Source organism: Petaurus breviceps, unplaced genomic scaffold (genome assembly GCF_028583685.1).
Source record: "Petaurus breviceps papuanus isolate PSGF00001 unplaced genomic scaffold, PetGlider_PUasm1.0 90919, whole genome shotgun sequence".
In the NCBI taxonomy this organism is placed as follows: Eukaryota; Metazoa; Chordata; class Mammalia; order Diprotodontia; family Petauridae; genus Petaurus; species Petaurus breviceps.
Genome location: NW_027187378.1, coordinates 5,390,136 through 5,407,056, shown reverse-complemented (window position 1 = coordinate 5,407,056; position 16,921 = coordinate 5,390,136). Strand labels below are relative to the sequence as shown.

The window sequence follows — 16,921 nt, the reverse complement described above, 5'->3', positions numbered from 1 at the left end:
AATTGGTGATACAGAACTGGAACTCAGGAGAGTGACTAACCCAAGACATACAGGTCTTTGAGCTATATGCAAAAATATGGTTGCTAACCCTTGGGAGCTGATAAGATGACTAAGGGATCAACGTAAAGACAAAAGAGAAGAGGGCCCTAGAAAGCTTTGCAAGGCTTGATGTGGATAATGATCCAGCAAAGAAGGCTAAGAAGAAACCAAAATAAGGAGAACCGTGAGAAAATAGCATCACAGAGAGAGAAGAAAGTTTCAGTTATCAGAATCAAATGATGATGAAGAAAGGTCAGATAGGAAGAGGATTAAAAAAGGGCCATCAGTTTTGGTGATTAAGAGATTATGGTTAACTTTGGGGAAAGCATTTTCCAATAAATTAGGAGATTAGAAGCCAAACTGCAAATGATTACAAAATGAGTGCTAGGAGGGGGAATAAAAGGAATTGGATTAGACACCTTTTTCTAGGAGTTTTTGAAAGGTAGAGAGATGCAGAGCAATAATTTAAGGGTATTAATTAATTTAAGGGTATAGCATTGTGTGGGTTTTTTTAAGAGACCAGGACGTGTTTGCAGGCAGCAAAGGAGCCAATACGAAGGGAAATACAAAAGATTGGAGAGGAAGGGGGATGTTGGAGAAGATGAGATCCAGAATACATGTAGAGAAGTTGGCTTTGGCTGCCTCTTCATCAGAGACTGAATAAAGAAGAGAATTAGGAAGGAAGGGAGCAGACATTTATTAAGCACTTTGTATGTGCCAGGGACTATATTAAGGGAATGGTGTAAAGGAATTTTGAGTTAAGGAGGAGGAAAAAGGCTTCTATTATTTTTTTTCCATTAAAGTACAAGGCTGAGAGAATGGGGAGGATGGGGGAGGCTTGAGGAGAAAAGGGGTTTGGAAAAGCCTCTGCAGAGAGAGCTAGAGAATCATTTAAGGTAGAAAGATTTCATTGCTAAGTTGCTTCACCACATGGCTCCTTCCTACCTTTCCAGTGTTACACTTTACTCTTCTCCACTTATTATGTGATCCATTGACCCTGGCCTTATTGCTAGTACTGACACAGGACAACATTGTTATCTCCTGTTGCTCATGCCTGGAGGTTTCTACCTGCTTACCTGTTTTCTCACTTCCCTGGTTTCCTTCAAGACTGTTCAATTCTACTTTCTTCAGGAAGATTTTACCACTCTCTCTCTCACACACACACACACACACACACACACACACACACACACACACTTTTCCAGTGCCTCCCCTATCAGATAACCTTGCATGTTTACTGTATATATGTGTTTTGGGCATATTGTCTGCCATTAGAATGTGAGCCCCTTAAGGATAGAGACCATGATTTTTACTTTATTTGTTTCCCCAGAACTTAGAATAGTCCTTGGTAAGCACTTAATAAATGTTTGTTGACTAATTAGCTAACAGAAATTTGTGGTGGAATGAATGAATGAAAAAGAATTTATTAAATGCTCATGTGCCAGGGACTCTGCCTTAAGCCTGAGAGAAACAAATAGAAAAGGTGAAGACAATCCCTGCTGTCTAGGAGCTCGAATTTCAATTAAGTGAGATAACACATGAAAGAGAGTTCAGCTGCAGGGCAGATGGTCAACCTAGTTAGCTTGGCTATTTGATGTCTTACAACATCATTCAGAGCACATCTGGTGTGCTGTAGTTGAATTCTGGGCACCACATTTTAGGAAGGACATTGATAACCTGGAGAATAGAATCTCTTCAGAAAAGAAACAGCTAGAATGGTGAAAAGACTTGAGTCCCTATTATATGAAAATCATTTGGAGAGGGGTTGTTTAGTCTTGAAAAGAGAAGACTCAGTAGAGACATGAAAGCTGTCTTCAAGTTTTTGAATGACTTTATGGAAGAAGGAATAGACTTGTCTTTGGTCTAGATCATGGAATTTGGAACACCAGGTAGATCAAAAAGGAACAAATGTAGACTCGATATCAGGAAAAACTTTCTATTAATTAGGGATTAATTATAATTAATTATCCAAAAGTGGAATTGGCTATCTCAGGAAGTAATGGGTTCCCCATCTCTGGAAGTCTTTCAGCAGAGACCAGTGACTGCTTGTCAGATATGTTAGTATAGGGATAATCTTTTGAGTGTGGTTTAGATTAATTGGGTAGTGTGGTTCTTCCATCTATGAAATCTGCAATTCTGACATGTCAGTTGCTACATAGCCTAACGTATCTAAAGAATTAGAAATGCTTTAGAAGGTGTGTTATAAATTATAGTTGTTAAAATGAAGTGTGTTTATAGAGACAGCCTGGTCTTGAGTAATTGGGAAGCAGAAGAAGACCTGAATATCCTTCTGAGCCCTGCTCCTTTGTGACCTGGGCAAATCTTTCAGCCTTTCTCCGTTTGTTTCCTTTTATATAAAATGGACAGGTGGGATTTGATGATCTGCAAGATCTCTGCCAGCATTAGTAGGTGTAATGGTGATGGGAATTTAAAGATTTTCCTTTACCCTTAATAAGCCTAAGGGAGTTTAAAGACCTCCCCTGCTTTGAAAATAAACTCTGCCCCCTAACAGGCTGAATGTAATCACATGGAGCCTGTGGTGGGAGGAGTTTGTGGAAGGGTGGAGCAGAGCCTACAGGAAACTGGGAGTCAGAACCAGAGAGATGGTGGGAGAGAGAGGATGCTCAGGCAAGGAGATAGATAGACTCATGAGTAAAAGTTGGTTTTTTGCCACCTGCTGGGACAGCTGGTCTTTTGTTGGTTTGTGGGAAGGCTAAAGGATGGTGTGACTCTGCTGTGTTGTGGTGCATTAGCTTCTATGTTGTTGTGATGGATTTGGCTTCCTGGTGTTAGGATTTGGTTTTCTGGAATAAATGTTTTGCTTCTGTCTTATATGTGGAGAGTCTGCTAGATTTTGTGATCAAGCACCATGTGGGAATATTTATAGTCATGATCGGTGCTCTAAATATTGCATTGGCACTACAGAGGGTAACAGGCATTTATTTATTAAGTTCTTATTATGTGTCAGGGACTATGCTAAGGACTGGAGATACAGATAGAAGGCATTCCCCTGACCTTACAGTACTCTCATGCTAATGGAGAAGGCAGCATATTGATGGGGTTGGAGGGGAGGGTGAGATAAGAGGTGAGATATGGGATACCTATGTGGGATGTGGTAACAGTCCTTAGAGTCAGAAGCCATAAGTGAGAGGGGAATAAAACATTGCAGTCTATACCCATTCCCCAAAATGGAGCCCCTAAAAGTAACTCACCAGTGGAAGAAAGGCTCTGTCATGACTGGAAAGCATAGTGAGAGGGCAGCTGAATTATGTGGTAAAAAGTCTTTGAAGTCAAAAGTAGATCTAGAGGGGCGGCCAGGTGGCTCAGCGAGTAAGAGCACCAGCCCCAGTGTTGGGATGACCTGGGGATCGAATCCAGGCTCAGATACTTGGCACCACACCTAGAAATAACTGGCCATGTAACCTTGAGCAAGTTACTTAACCCCAGTTGCTTTAAAAAAAAAAAAAAAGTAGATCTAAAGTAGTAATAAGAACAATAATGAATTTTATGTAATGATTTCAAGTTTGCAAAGTATTCTCTTGGTTGAACCTGAAAATCTTGTGAGAAAGGTACTGTAGATCTCATTGCCTCCTCATTACTCTTAGATAAAGAAACTGAGGCTGAAAGGTTGGGACATGCTGGTGGTCACACAGCTCTCAAGTATTGAGTGATAACCAGGCCTTCCTTTCTCACAAGTCTAGCACATAACTTGCCACACTCTCTCTTTTTCTAAACCTGTGAACCAATTTGCCAACCTCTATTACTATGCCACTTAATAAGTTCTCCACTCTTTATACTTTGCTGAAATGCATGCTTTAGTTACTTGAAATAGACAGAGGAACACTTAAATCATTTTGGAGAACAGCATATATCTGATCTTTTCTACTTTTCTTTTCCATTCTCCCCTACTACTACTCATCCTCCCCTGAAATTGTTTACTTCTCACAAACATACCCCCAAAAGCCACGATGCTGGGACAGAGCCAAACTGGCACAGGAAAGACTCATTTTATGAATTTTCTCTACTTTTTGACCCTAGTGAGTGGTAGGCCAAAGTGGCTCTCAACAGGGAAATCTAAATTACTTAAAATTATTTCCTGGTGGTTACATCTTTAAGTACTGACATCATACTGGTGAAAACAAGATTAAGATGTATAAAGAAAGGCAATATAATATGTGAGATTCTTGCAAACTGGAAAGGGAAATGGAAACTTTGTATATTCTTTTTATCTTACCTGAGCAGTTATTTTCAGGAGATGATGGAGTTGAGGCTGGCTCATCCTCTGATTTCAGGAAACCAAGTTTGCATTGAAGATATATAAAAGATTGTAGTCTCCTTGTACTAGTTCCAAAGTTTTCTTTCATTGGCATAGTTATTTTGTTTGGGTTGTAAAGCTTAGAGTAAAATTAGTAAGATAAATTCAATGGTTTTGCACCTTTTTATGTATTAGGATTCTTAGAATCAGTATCTTCAAATTGCAAATAAAATTTTTAGAGGTAAATTAGCAAAAGTTTCCTAGGAAAATTAATATAAAATTAACATGGCTTCTAAAATGTCCTTTTTAACAAATTCCATAATGCTTCCTGAAATTAGATCTTTATACCTAGGCTTACCTTTTTTTTTTTCTGAGAGGGAATTTCCTCAGGAAAAATCTGGGCATTGACTCTTTCTCTACCTTGTTGAGATCCACCTTGTGCTATGTTTTAAATATCTTTTCTCTCAAATATTAATCTCAAAACTCTAGAATCCCCTTTACCTCTTTTTCCATATCCCCCAATTTTGCCTCTCATGATTCAAAGCAAAGAGATAGAAGATAAATGTATGTCTTCTTCATATTGTATCTTGTAATGATTACCTGAGAAGCATGCAGCATGAAGCATAATAGATTTACCAGTAGTCACATGGATTTAGTTGGGGAAAACCTTCAGTAATTTTGAGGAATCCCCAGAAAAATTTAACTATATACTTACGAATATCTATAAGCTGTAAGGAAGAATAAATGGAGAATAATGGGAGCGGTGTTTTAAATTCTTCAACGAGGATAGTGATGCTTAGAGAGGAACTTAATCAGTTAGCAAAATTTGTTGTAGACCCACTGGTTTTAGGGCACCATAGTAAACAATTACTATGAAGATTTGGAATTTAGATCTATTTCACCATTTTGTAGCACAGATTTGTTTTTATGCTGTTGAAATAAAATTACACACCTATGGGCTGCACAGGTACATTAATTTTTAGTTCTCATTGTAAATTTTTATTGCAAAGACACATTTTGCTTTTTAGTACTTAAAAAAAAGATATTGAGCTAGTTCCCATTTACTAAAACCAATAGTACAGTTTGTGGATTATTTTGGCCTTTTTTAAACTTTTATCCTTTCTCCCTTTTGTTTTGCTATTTTCTCTTCGGGCAACTTCACTGCTTAAAATTCCGCTGGTCAAAAGATAAAGAAATTCAGTCTCAGGTAGGGCAGTTAATTGATAACAGTTCTCCTGAACATATGGGGAGATTGGGGCAGCAAGGTGGCACAGTGAATAGAGCACCAGCCCTGAAGTCACGAGGACCCGAGTTCAAATCCAGGCTCAGACACTTAATACTTACTAGCCATGTCACCTTGGGCAAGTCACTTAACCCCAATTTACCTGCCCACCAAAAAGCAAAAAAGAAAAAAAATACGAGGAAATTACATGAAATAAATCACTTCAGCAAGTTTTGGGGGTTATCTATTTAATATACTCCCTAAATTATCACAACTAATTACAAGTCATGTATAGAAGTACAATTAGAACATGAATGTTCTTGACATGAAATTAAACATTTAATTTTCAAAAAATACTCTCAACATGATGATCTTAATTTCTCAGTATTTAGATGGGTATCTGTTTTAAGTCCTTCCATTATGTGGCACAAAGGCATTGTAAAACATTTGGATTTACTGTACCTTTGCCCAAAGCTACTTTATAAAGCCAGATAGTTAGACATCACCTCCAACAGACAGGACATTTAAACTCATTGATAACCAGACTTGATGTTTGACTCTCATTAGGTTCTAATTTAATATTAACACTAGATTTGTTTAACAAAAATTTTTTCCTTCAATGGTGAACTTTGTGGGGTTTTCTTTTCTAGATTTCCTCCAAAATGCATAACAAATAGAATTTTTAAAAATATGCTTAACATAGTTTCAGAAACACTAATGGTTTTGGTATTCATTATGTTTTTTCACAATTACTCAAGAATTTTTCTTATTGCTTGTAAAGAGCAAAAAATTATTTTGATTTGTTAATTTAATTTTTTAAACAGAGTACTAAGTTTTAACTTTATTTTATTGCACTTTGTTCTGTCCTAACCATTTTATCTATTTAATAAACCATTGTTTGGTAAGGACATGGGTTTTCCATCTCAAGTAGCTCAGAATGAACTGTATCATGGATTAGTTGTAATTCAACAAGAATTTGTGAGGCAGTTGCTGTATGCTAAACACTAGGAAGACAAAGCAAGATAAAAGAAAACAGAGCTTAAGGAATTTCCATCCCTATGGGGGAAGACAGCAAGTACAAATATAAATAAATACGAAGTAATTTCCAGTGGGAAAGGGCACAGGTTTAATAAGAAAAACAGTTTAACAATAAAACTATGATAGGTACCAGCATGTATAGCGGAAGAGGTAGAAAAGGCTAGGATAGGATATTGAAAGGGATAGAGACTGACACAGATGGTACCTGGTAGAAGGGATTGGCAGTTAGGCTTTCCCTCTTACAAATTAAATCACTGGGATTCCAAGTGGACTTATAAAAGCAGTAGATTTTCACCCCTTCATAGTAGCAACAGTAATGTTTTCTGTTGATGAAAACAGGTTTTCATTGGTCATGTATTTGTAATCATGTGCTCTAAATATTCAGAGTAAAAAAGGTAAGGAAAGGAAATTCTAGGAGCTGAAAGTGTGAGATAACAGGATATTCAGTGAGGGAGCTTTTCCTTTTTGAAATATTTCAGAGAAGGTTATGAGACAAGAATATTGGAGTAGAAAAAATGAATTGTTATATAGAAGCTACAGTTGCCAGCTGGACAAGGACTCTTACCCATGTGTGTAAAGTGGTTTGTAAACTTTAAAACTTATATAAGTCACTTATGATTATTTACTTGCCCTTTTTTTTTCAAAAGAAATTTCCAATTTTTTTTTCAGTCTTCTAGCATTTAGGGGTTTCCAGTTTAACTAAATTTTTTCCTATGAGGAAAATTCTGTGGTTTTTATAATGAAAGTTAGAGGCAGGGCTACAGGTATTAATTTGCAGAAATCCTGTTTGCACATGAGATTCCTGAAGGAAATCTCAGTGAGGAGGGGATACTTAATATTAGTAAATCTATACCATTTTTATTGTTTATGATTATTCCAAAAGAGTAATAATAGGTATTTGAGTAAAAATTATTCAGTTTACTGTGCTTAACTGAATTTCATACTTTCGAATCTACAAAGTTTTTGACTTGGTGTAATCAGTTTCAACTATACTATTTTTTTCAGTGATGCTAGTAGATGCTCATTGACAACGGAATCATTAAAGCATAGCGATAGAGTTTCAGAGCAGGCAGTTTTAATTTCCCTTGTACTACCATGTCCAGCCTAAGTCTGAATACTTTCCAAAAGAGAGAAAAAGCTGTTTGGTTTTTATAAACTGAGATCTGCTAATAAGACCTTGTTGGAAATCTAGAATAGGAATTTACATGTTGTTTTCTGACAAAACTTCCCACTATAGTGTATAGTGAGTTATTTTTTTAGTCTCTCTCCCTTGCCTCCCCCCAAAAAATTGATCATAGTAAAATTGAATGTAATTTTTAACCCTGGCAAACTTTGAGATCCCTTTTCCCCTTGCCCATCCTGTAGTCTTTCAAGTGTATTTTTATGACTTTTCACCAGGTTGTTACAAAACCTGGAACAGCTCATTATGGGCTCTTTGAAATTATTTCCCACAGCTGTATATGAAGATCTTTATCTCTTTTTTGTGTATTAATCACATACAGCCTGATTTTCATCCCTGCCACACTATTTCTGCACATGGAACATTCTCACTGACTTCAAAAGAAGCTATTGCCTTAAAAAAAATAGGCAGCTTTGTTACGAAGTTGAAAATCAGACCTTGGTAAAATGGAAGTTTCAACTATAGACACTTGTAGGAAGGTACTCAGTCAACAAGTATGTATTAAGTTCCTACTATGTGCCAGGAACTGTGCTAGATAAAAGAGACAAAAGACAGAAATAATATGGATAAAAGAAAAGGGTTTTTTAATGTAGATTCGTTATTGTATGTATTGGACCTGAGGAATATATGGTAAACATTTCATCATTAGTTATTATTAGACTGTAGGTTTTACATTTCTCTTAATAAGTGCTATAGTAATACATATGAACTTCCTATACATACGTACATAACCAAAATCCTACCTTCTGTTAAAAGCCTTTCTGGATCTCCATTAATGATACTGTCATCCCTCTGAGATTATCTTCAGTTTATCTTGTTTTTATATTGTTAGTACACAGTTATTTGCATGTTGTCTCCCCCATTAGAATGTGAACTCATTGAGGTCAGGGACTGTCTTTGCTTTTCTTTGAATCTGTAGCTCCTAGCTTGGTGTAATACATGCCATAGAGAATAGAGCCTCTGCCTTTGACGGATACTGTATGTCTGACCATAGATAAGTCATTTAATCTGTCAAAACTCCAGGCAGTTCTGTAAAGGTATGGGTAGCAGAAGAGTCGAGTAGTATCACAGAAGCCAAGGTAGGAGAGAGTACTCTGGAGGAGGGCATTGGAAATATTGTTTTCATCCTACCTATCTAAATGCTTCTCTCAGTCTCCTTTGCTGAGTCACCATCTTATTTCCACCTACCAAGTATGGGTGTCCTGATATGCTCAGCCCTGGACCCTTTCCTCTATACCCTCTATCTTAGTGATGTTATTAACTCCTGTAGATTGACTTATCATCTCTAGATAGAAGACTCCCTAATATAAATCCAAAATGGAATTCTTTTTTTCCCCCCAAACCTTCAGACCTCATCATTCCTGTTTGATAAAGCCACCTTCATGCCATTCACCTGGGTTTGAAACCTTGAAGCTATTCTTAACTCTCTTCCATCTGCCTCAATTCACATGTCCATTCATTTGCCAAACCTACCTTCTTGACATCTATTAGATCAGTCCCCTTCTTTCCACTCATACGTCTTCTACACTTTTTCAGGCTTTCACTGAGAGGTTTAAAGACTTACCCACTGTCACACGGAGTCAGAGTCAAGACTTAACATTTAGTCTTTGGACTCTGAGGGCAACTCCCTATTTACTACACTACAATGCCTCTCATTTTGTTAATATTTTGTATTTATTTATTCGATCATATCTTGTAAACTCTTTTGAAATAGGGACTTTCATTTTTATCTTTGTATTCCTAGCACAGTGACTTCCAAATAGTAGGGGCTTAACAAATGCTTGTTGAATTTATATGTCATAAAGATAAGTGTTTCATCTCATGTAGCATGATCTGGAAAAGTCCCAGGAAGAATTTTTTTAGGTTAAATACAACTAATAGTGAAAATATTTATTTACTGAAAATCATCACTGTCTTATTTAAAGAAAATGTGGTTCTTTTCCAGTAAATTGTTCTAAAGTAATACTTAAGTAACCATACTAACTTCGAAAGACCTTGGGGCAAGAAGTAGAAAGGGAAGACTTTGGAGAAATGTGGTAAAATGCCATTGAAATTCACTTCTATTTTCCTGGCAGTGAAGCTTTTTAGTATTCTTAGCCTTAAATTCTTTAAAATTCACGTCTCTTATTATTGTTTTAGGTACAAAGAAAAAATGCAAGAAAATCTCCAAGGATGAAAAGTCTCCAGAAGAAGAAGCTGAGGTTGAAAGACAGAATGTAAGAATTTGGAGATATCACACCCAGTGGGCAATCAACACAGCAAAATAAAATATTTGCTGTGTGTGCATATCTCAGCAGTGTTATCTGAATATAAATGTTAACAAGTACATATTTAGCTTTTTCTCTTATGTGAAAAGGGAGATTTTATTCTTATTCATATATAAACACTATATCCATATCCATTTTGAAATTGTTGGATATTTTCATAGCTTAGTGGCCATCTTCCTGTCTCTTGCACATGCAACTCAATCTCCCAGGCTGTACAGGGTGTTAAGGGAAGACTAGTATCTCTGATGTGAGAGCTACCAAGCCCCTTTTTAGGGCCACTTTCCACCTCTGGTGTCTACCTGCCATCCCATTCTCAACTGTGGTTCCAACCAAGGGGCCTCAAACCTGTTGGTGAATTAAGATGTTTACTCCAAACATGTGAAGACTTCCCACAGCATAATGGTCAGATAAGAATAGTCTGTTCCAGTATCCATGAAGGCGACTGAAGCAGATGCTGTGGAGCACCTAGAACTTGATTAGACATTGAAGATTCCAGGGTCATCTAGTGCATCCTGAGCCATCACCAGTTGTTTTGACTTTTGTCTTGCCACTGGACTCTGATCACTATGGAAGAAAGAGTGAGACTGATGACTTCACACAACTCTTCCTCACTTAAATCCAGTTTTTGTGCAAGTCAAAAGACATCACCCATTACCATTTTACCTATGATTCATCTCATCTACCCAGTGCTGATGGAGTCACATTGATTAGTGAAAGGACATGATCCTGGAGAAATGAGCTGAACACTTCCATAGTGTTCTCCACAGACCATCATCAGTCAATGCTGAAACCATTGACTATATATTTCAGGTTGAAGTCAGTCCCTCTTTAGCCATACTTCCAGCTGAAGAAGAGGTTTTGAATGCCTTATACCATTAGGCTTCTTTTATGTGGCAAAGCACCTGGTGCTGATTCTATTCGAGCCAGGATTTATAAGGTGTGGGTCCACTGCTTATATAAAAGGTGAATGAAATTTTCTGGGTTCTATGAAAAGAGGTTATCCTTTAAGAGTTCAAGGATTCCTCTGTTTTGCATCTCTGTAAAGGAAAAGAAAGTAGGTTATCCTGTGACAATCACTGGGGGGGGTGGGGGGAGGAGCATCTTCTTAGTCATTGCTGGAAAAATTCTTGCCAGAGGCCTTCTTAATATCTTTTCTTTCACCTGGAAGATGGTCATCTGCCCAAGAGTTAGTGTGGCTTCAGAAAGGGTCAAAAAACAGACAGTATGGTGTTTGCTGCCCAACAGCAGACTTCAGGAAAAATGCCAGGAGCAGAACAGATGTCTCTACACAGTGTTCATCAATCTGAACTTTGACACTGTCAGTCTTAAGGGCTTTGAAGATCGTGGCAAAATTTGGTTGCCTAGAGAAGTTCATCAGTATTGTACACCAGTTTCATGACAGCATGCTTATTTGGGTTCTAAATAATGGATGATGCTGTTATGCTTTCTCAGTCACAAGTAGAGTGAAACAAGTCCATGTGCTTACTCCCATGCTTTTAGCATGATGTTTTCAGCCATTTTGTCAAATGCTTTCAATGAGGATGAACACAGCATCAAGGTCAGCTACCACACTGGTGGTAAATTCTTTAACTTGAAAAGGCTACAAGCTAAGACCAAAGTGGAGAGAGTGTTGGTGTGTGATTTTCTGTTTGCAGATGATTGTACATTCAGTGCAGCCTCTGAAGCTGAGATGCAACAGAGTATGGATCAGTTCTCTGCTGCCTGTGCTGATTTTGGCCTAACAATTAACAACAAGAAAACACAGGTGCTCCATCAGCCATCACCACAGCATCCATACGTGGAACCATCAGTTTCAGCAAACTTGACTAGCATAGTGAAGTCATTTTGGTTCTCTTCTAGAACAAAGGACAACAACCGACCAATAGAATACAAACTAGTGAATCAGGACACATTTTTATGGCCATTAAGATTCCGTGAAATGCTTCTAACTTTTCTGGTGCATAATGTGCTTTTACTTTTTCACAAAATTTTGTTGATATCTTTTTATATCATTTTCTTATTTCAATAAATCCATCCATCATTGCCTACCCAGTAAAATCTATCTTATGACAAATACTTGAAAAGAAAGAAGAAAAACAATTCAGAAAGACTAATCATAGCATATCAACCAAGTCCATCAAGATGAGTAGTATTCGCTCTCTTTCCCGTCTCTCAAGATGGCGGACAAAAAGTCACCCAAGGAAAAGAAGGTCAAAAAGGAAAAAAAAGAGAACAAAAAGGAAGATGTAGCTGAAAAGGTCAAAAAGCCTCTAAAGCATTGCAGTCAGAACCCAGTCCTGGCCCGAGGGATTGGTAGATACTCCAGGTCGGCAATGTATTCCCAGAGAGCCATGTACAAGCGGAAATACGCTGCCCCAAAAACCCAGATTGAAAGGAAGAAGAAAGAAAAAGTGCCTGCTACTATCTCAAAGCCTGTTGGTGGCGATAAGAATGGAGGAACTAGAGTGGTAAAGATTCGCAAAATGCCTAGGTATTACCCTACTGAGGATGTGCCTAGAAAGCTGCTCAGTCATGGCAAAAAGCCCTTTAGCCAGCATGTGAGGAGACTCCGAGCTAGCATCAAGCCAGGTACCGTTCTGATCATGCTCACTGGCCGCCACAGGGGCAAGCGAGTGGCTTTCCTGAAGCAGCTGGCTAGTGGCTTGCTACTGGTGACTGGACCTCTGACCATCAACCGTGTTCCTCTGAGAAGGACCCATCAGAAATTTGTTATTGCTACTTCTACCCGGGTTAACCTTTCAGGAGTGAAAATTCCAAATCATCTTACTGATGCTTACTTCAAGAAGAAGAGGCTCCGTAAACCTAGACACCAAGAAGGAGAGATTTTTGACACAGAAAAAGAGAAATACGAGATTACAGAGTAGCGCAAGGCTGATCAGAAAACAGTAGACTCTCAGATCCTACCCCAAATCAAGAAAATTCCTCAGCTCCGTGGCTACCTGCGTTCTGTCTTCTCTCTCTCCAATGGAGTTTATCCTCACAAACTGGTGTTTTAAATGCCTTGCTTGCACAGAACACTTATTAAAATATTTGCAATAGCTAAAAAAAAAAAAAGATGAGTAGTATTCTATACCTATAATCTTCCATATCTGCAAAAAAGGAAGGGGGAGGGTACATTTTCCTATATCTCTTCTTCAGAGTCAAGCTTAGTCATTAGTTTCATAGCATTCAATTTTGATTCTTTATCTTTTCTATTAATATTATTGTATTCCATGTATATGATGCTTTCCTGCTTCTGCTTATGTCACTTTGCATTAGTTCATGTAACCATAAACATGTTTCTCTTTGTTCATATTCATCATTTCTTATAGTACAGTAACATTCTATATGCCCTAGGGTGTTTTTTTCCCATTCCTCAATGGCATCTGCTTTTCCTTAACTAACAGTACTTTGCTGCTACAAAAAGTGCTACTATCACTATTTTATCATATAACGTTTTTATCGTTGAATTCTTTGAGGGTATGTCTTGCATGTTTGGAATCTCTAGGTCAAAAGGTTTGGAAATTTGAGTCACTTTCTTAGCCTAATTCCAAATAGCTTTCCAGAATATTTGTACCAATTCATAGCTCCATCAGCAGTATATTTCTCATATATTTTAATAATGCAGTTTTGCTTAATAAGAAAATATCTATTAGATTTATTCACTATGTACCAGAACTTAAACTAGATTTATAAGATGTATAAGGTACAATTCAATTAGTTTGGCTACTTAAACTTGAAAATTGGGAGTATAAACAGATTTGTTTCCTGTTGAGATTCTAGTGTTTTTCAGGAAAAGTCACTGATAAGGAAATATTGCCAAAGATCCAGTTAAAAAGAGGAGGCAATGTATATTATTAGCCTAAAAGAGAGAAGACTAAGGAAATTAATGCTTTAGTCTTGGCTCTGTGACCGTAGTCTAAACACAAACTCTCAGTTTTCTAATTTTCCTAATTTATGAGCAGATACAAATATTGGAATATAAAATCTCTAAAATACCTTTCATCTTTAAAATGCTGAGAGTCTATGACTTAGGTGCTATACTGCCAGATATCAGTACATCAGAAAATAAACTAGTAACTTTATTAATAGTATCAAGTTATAAATCACATAAAATGAGTTGAATTGCTGAAGACAAACTGACAAATAAGCATTTCTAGGTAAAGTGTTTTTTAAATGTCACATGTTTGCCATAGATTAGTTATTTTACTTTTAAGTAAATTCTTAATATTGGTCTACAAATTGAGAAACAACCCTTTTATGAGAGGGGAGAGACACACAAAGACAAAAAGAGAAATCCTATAAATTTAATTGATATAGAAAGTATCAAGATATTATTATACAAATTACCAGGAGTTCTAAAATTTTCTTTTTGAAACAACTCTTGAAGTAAAATAAGTTTAAAGATCACTTTATACTTAATTTTTTCCATTGTGTGTTCCAAATGTTGTAATGGTATTTTAACATATTCTTCTATTTATACCCCCCATTCAATACACAGAAATAAGTCATTTTTTCTTCAGACATTTTCCAACTCTCTAGTGTAAATTCAGAGATCACACATGGTTTGTTTAATTAGTAAAGATGAAATGTTTAATCATTCAGTCTCTGAGATATACCATATTTTTTACTAAAAAATAAAATAGAAGTTGGGGTAAACAGATACTGTATTAGAGAAATATATTTTAAATCTCCTGTTATTCAGAAAATTAGGAATACAAGAGAGGTTAATAGCAACATTACAATGCCTTTTGGTATCAGGTCACCTTTCCTAGTTCACAGCACAGAGTCATATCTACGAGCAGTTTGCCCAGCTAATAATCCTCTTTGTTTTAAAAGATGTGTGTGTGTTTGTCTAGTGCAATTTTCTTTTGTTTTAAAATACAGATTTTCCCCTTCACCTGTTCTCAATGCTGTAGTAGCTTCAAAAGACTTTTTGCATTGTTGCAGTTTGAAGACTTCTGCTTTTCTTTACTATTGTCTGTAATCAGTTTACAAATGACAAATGTTACCCTGGAGCTTTAATGATTGATTTCTCTGGCTAGAGAGGGGACATCTGTGTCCCATACTCTATTGGAAAGAAATGTTGTCTATGTGAACTGTTTCTTCTTGCAACAGGCTGAAATGGCTTTGCTTATGATGGATGATGAAGAGGATGGCAGGAAACACTTCAATTACAACAAGATTGTAGAGCAACAGAACCTGAGCAAAAAGAAGAAGAAAAAACTCATGAAAAAGAAGGAACTATTGGAAGATGACTTTGAGGTAACAAGAACATGCAAGTTAAACTGTTCTTCAGTAGGTCAGCACTACTTATTAGGAATACATTGTTTTTCTAAGAAAAAATTAAAACAAGGATAGGTTTGTGGACAAAATCGTGAATAGTAGAGCTCCCTTGATAGGTTAATAGTCATGTCTAAAACACCTTATGATCAAATTCAATTGTCCATAAAACTTAATGTTACTTTTTATTGCCTTCTATTTTTTTTAAAGGCAGTGCTGCCTCTGGCCTGTAATTAGTAGAGGGATATTTTTATTTATTTTTCTATTAGTAGTAATGTTACTGTAAGCTATCTAGAGTTAGAGGGCAGTCTGTGGATATGGAAGAGTGAGTTTCCCTTGTGAAGGTTAGTTACCCCTTGGGTAATTTATCCACTTCTTGCCTTGACCTCAGTAACTTTATGTGTTAACTTGTGGTTCTTACCTTTTTAATCCTTTGTTCATTTATGTCCTAATAAAACTAATTGAATAAATGTTTTAAAAGATTATAGATGCCAGGAAAAGAAAGGTAATTTATTTTAATACCTTCTCTTTATCCCTGACATTTTGTTAGACAGTGTAGGGGAGCAGAAAATGAATAATTATGTGGTTCCTACTCTCAGAGAGATTTCAGTCTATTAGGATTTGACCCTTAGCATTTGTTATTGCTGGATCATTTGGATTGATTTTATTCTTTCTGTTTGAATTTGCAGGTGGATGTTTCAGATACTCGGTTCCAAGCAATGTATACTTCCCACTTGTTCAACTTAGATCCTTCTGATCCTAATTTCAAGAAAACAAAAGCTGTAGAAAAAATCCTAGAGGAGAAGGCTCGACAGAGAGAACAAAAACAACAAGAACTTACAAAGGCAATAAAGAGAAAAGAGAATGACCTACAAAAGGAAACAGCAAAGAAATCCATAGATCCTGCTTTGTCGATGCTAATTAAATCTGTCAAAAACAAAACACAGGAGTTTCAAGCAAGGAAAAAACAGAAAGTCAAATAACTTGTTTACTTTGATACATCCTAAATGCATTCTCCTAAATTGAAAGAATAAATTATTTTTAATGACTGAAGCTCTTTCTGGCATAGGATTTAAACTTTGATTCTGCTGGCTATTTTTATATTTTTCTCCATGAATAATCACAGAAGCATAGACTTAGAGCTGGAATGGGTCTTAGAGGCCAACTTCTTCATTTTGCAGATGAGGAAACTGAAGCCCAGAGAGATTGTGTCTTACTCGGCTACTAAGGGCAGAGCCTGGAGTTAGACGCCTTCTCTCCAAATCCAGCACACTTTCCAACATACAGTTTGCCTACAGGTTTTGGGTATAGACGAAAATTTCTTATTCAAATATATACAAACTTGAATTTGTTTTTTTCATAACATCAAGTTGTATACTAAGTGAGAATCGGTAAAATAGATTTTAATACGTATTTAAAAGTTTAATTTGTGAAGAATTAGAATTCTGTAGTCTTACAGTATAACCTTGTTAGGACTAATTTGATGATATTTATGTACTATGGCAAATCACCAACAAATCAGTCTGGTCATAGTAGCTTGGAAGTCTTTTAAGTTCTTTATCTAGCCTTAAAAGAAAGTCAAGAATACATTGTATCCTACTAGACAGAATACTGGCTTTGCAGACAAGGGGACTTGG

General features: G+C 36.6%; 1 protein-coding gene, 1 long non-coding RNA gene and 1 pseudogene across 2 annotated transcripts in view; 2 read left to right on the top strand and 1 right to left on the bottom strand.

The window, feature by feature from the left end:
* The window catches only part of ESF1 (ESF1 nucleolar pre-rRNA processing protein homolog), a 99,752-nt gene extending 83,415 nt beyond the window's left edge, over positions 1 to 16,337 (top strand). Inside the window, exons 12-14 of the mRNA XM_069075432.1 lie at positions 9,874 to 9,950; positions 15,120 to 15,266; positions 15,974 to 16,337. Coding sequence (XP_068931533.1) covers positions 9,874 to 9,950; positions 15,120 to 15,266; positions 15,974 to 16,267 — 518 coding nt within the window. The 3' untranslated portion in view covers positions 16,268 to 16,337. The remainder of the gene's footprint in view (positions 1 to 9,873; positions 9,951 to 15,119; positions 15,267 to 15,973) is intronic.
* On the top strand, positions 12,129 to 13,076 carry LOC138151882 (large ribosomal subunit protein eL6-like; annotated as a pseudogene).
* The window catches only part of LOC138151883 (uncharacterized), a 78,028-nt gene continuing 75,674 nt past the window's right edge, over positions 14,568 to 16,921 (bottom strand). Inside the window, exons 4-5 of the long non-coding RNA XR_011165955.1 lie at positions 16,158 to 16,211; positions 14,568 to 15,203 (exon numbers count right to left, since the gene is read on the bottom strand). This is a non-coding gene — a long non-coding RNA (uncharacterized lncRNA). The remainder of the gene's footprint in view (positions 15,204 to 16,157; positions 16,212 to 16,921) is intronic.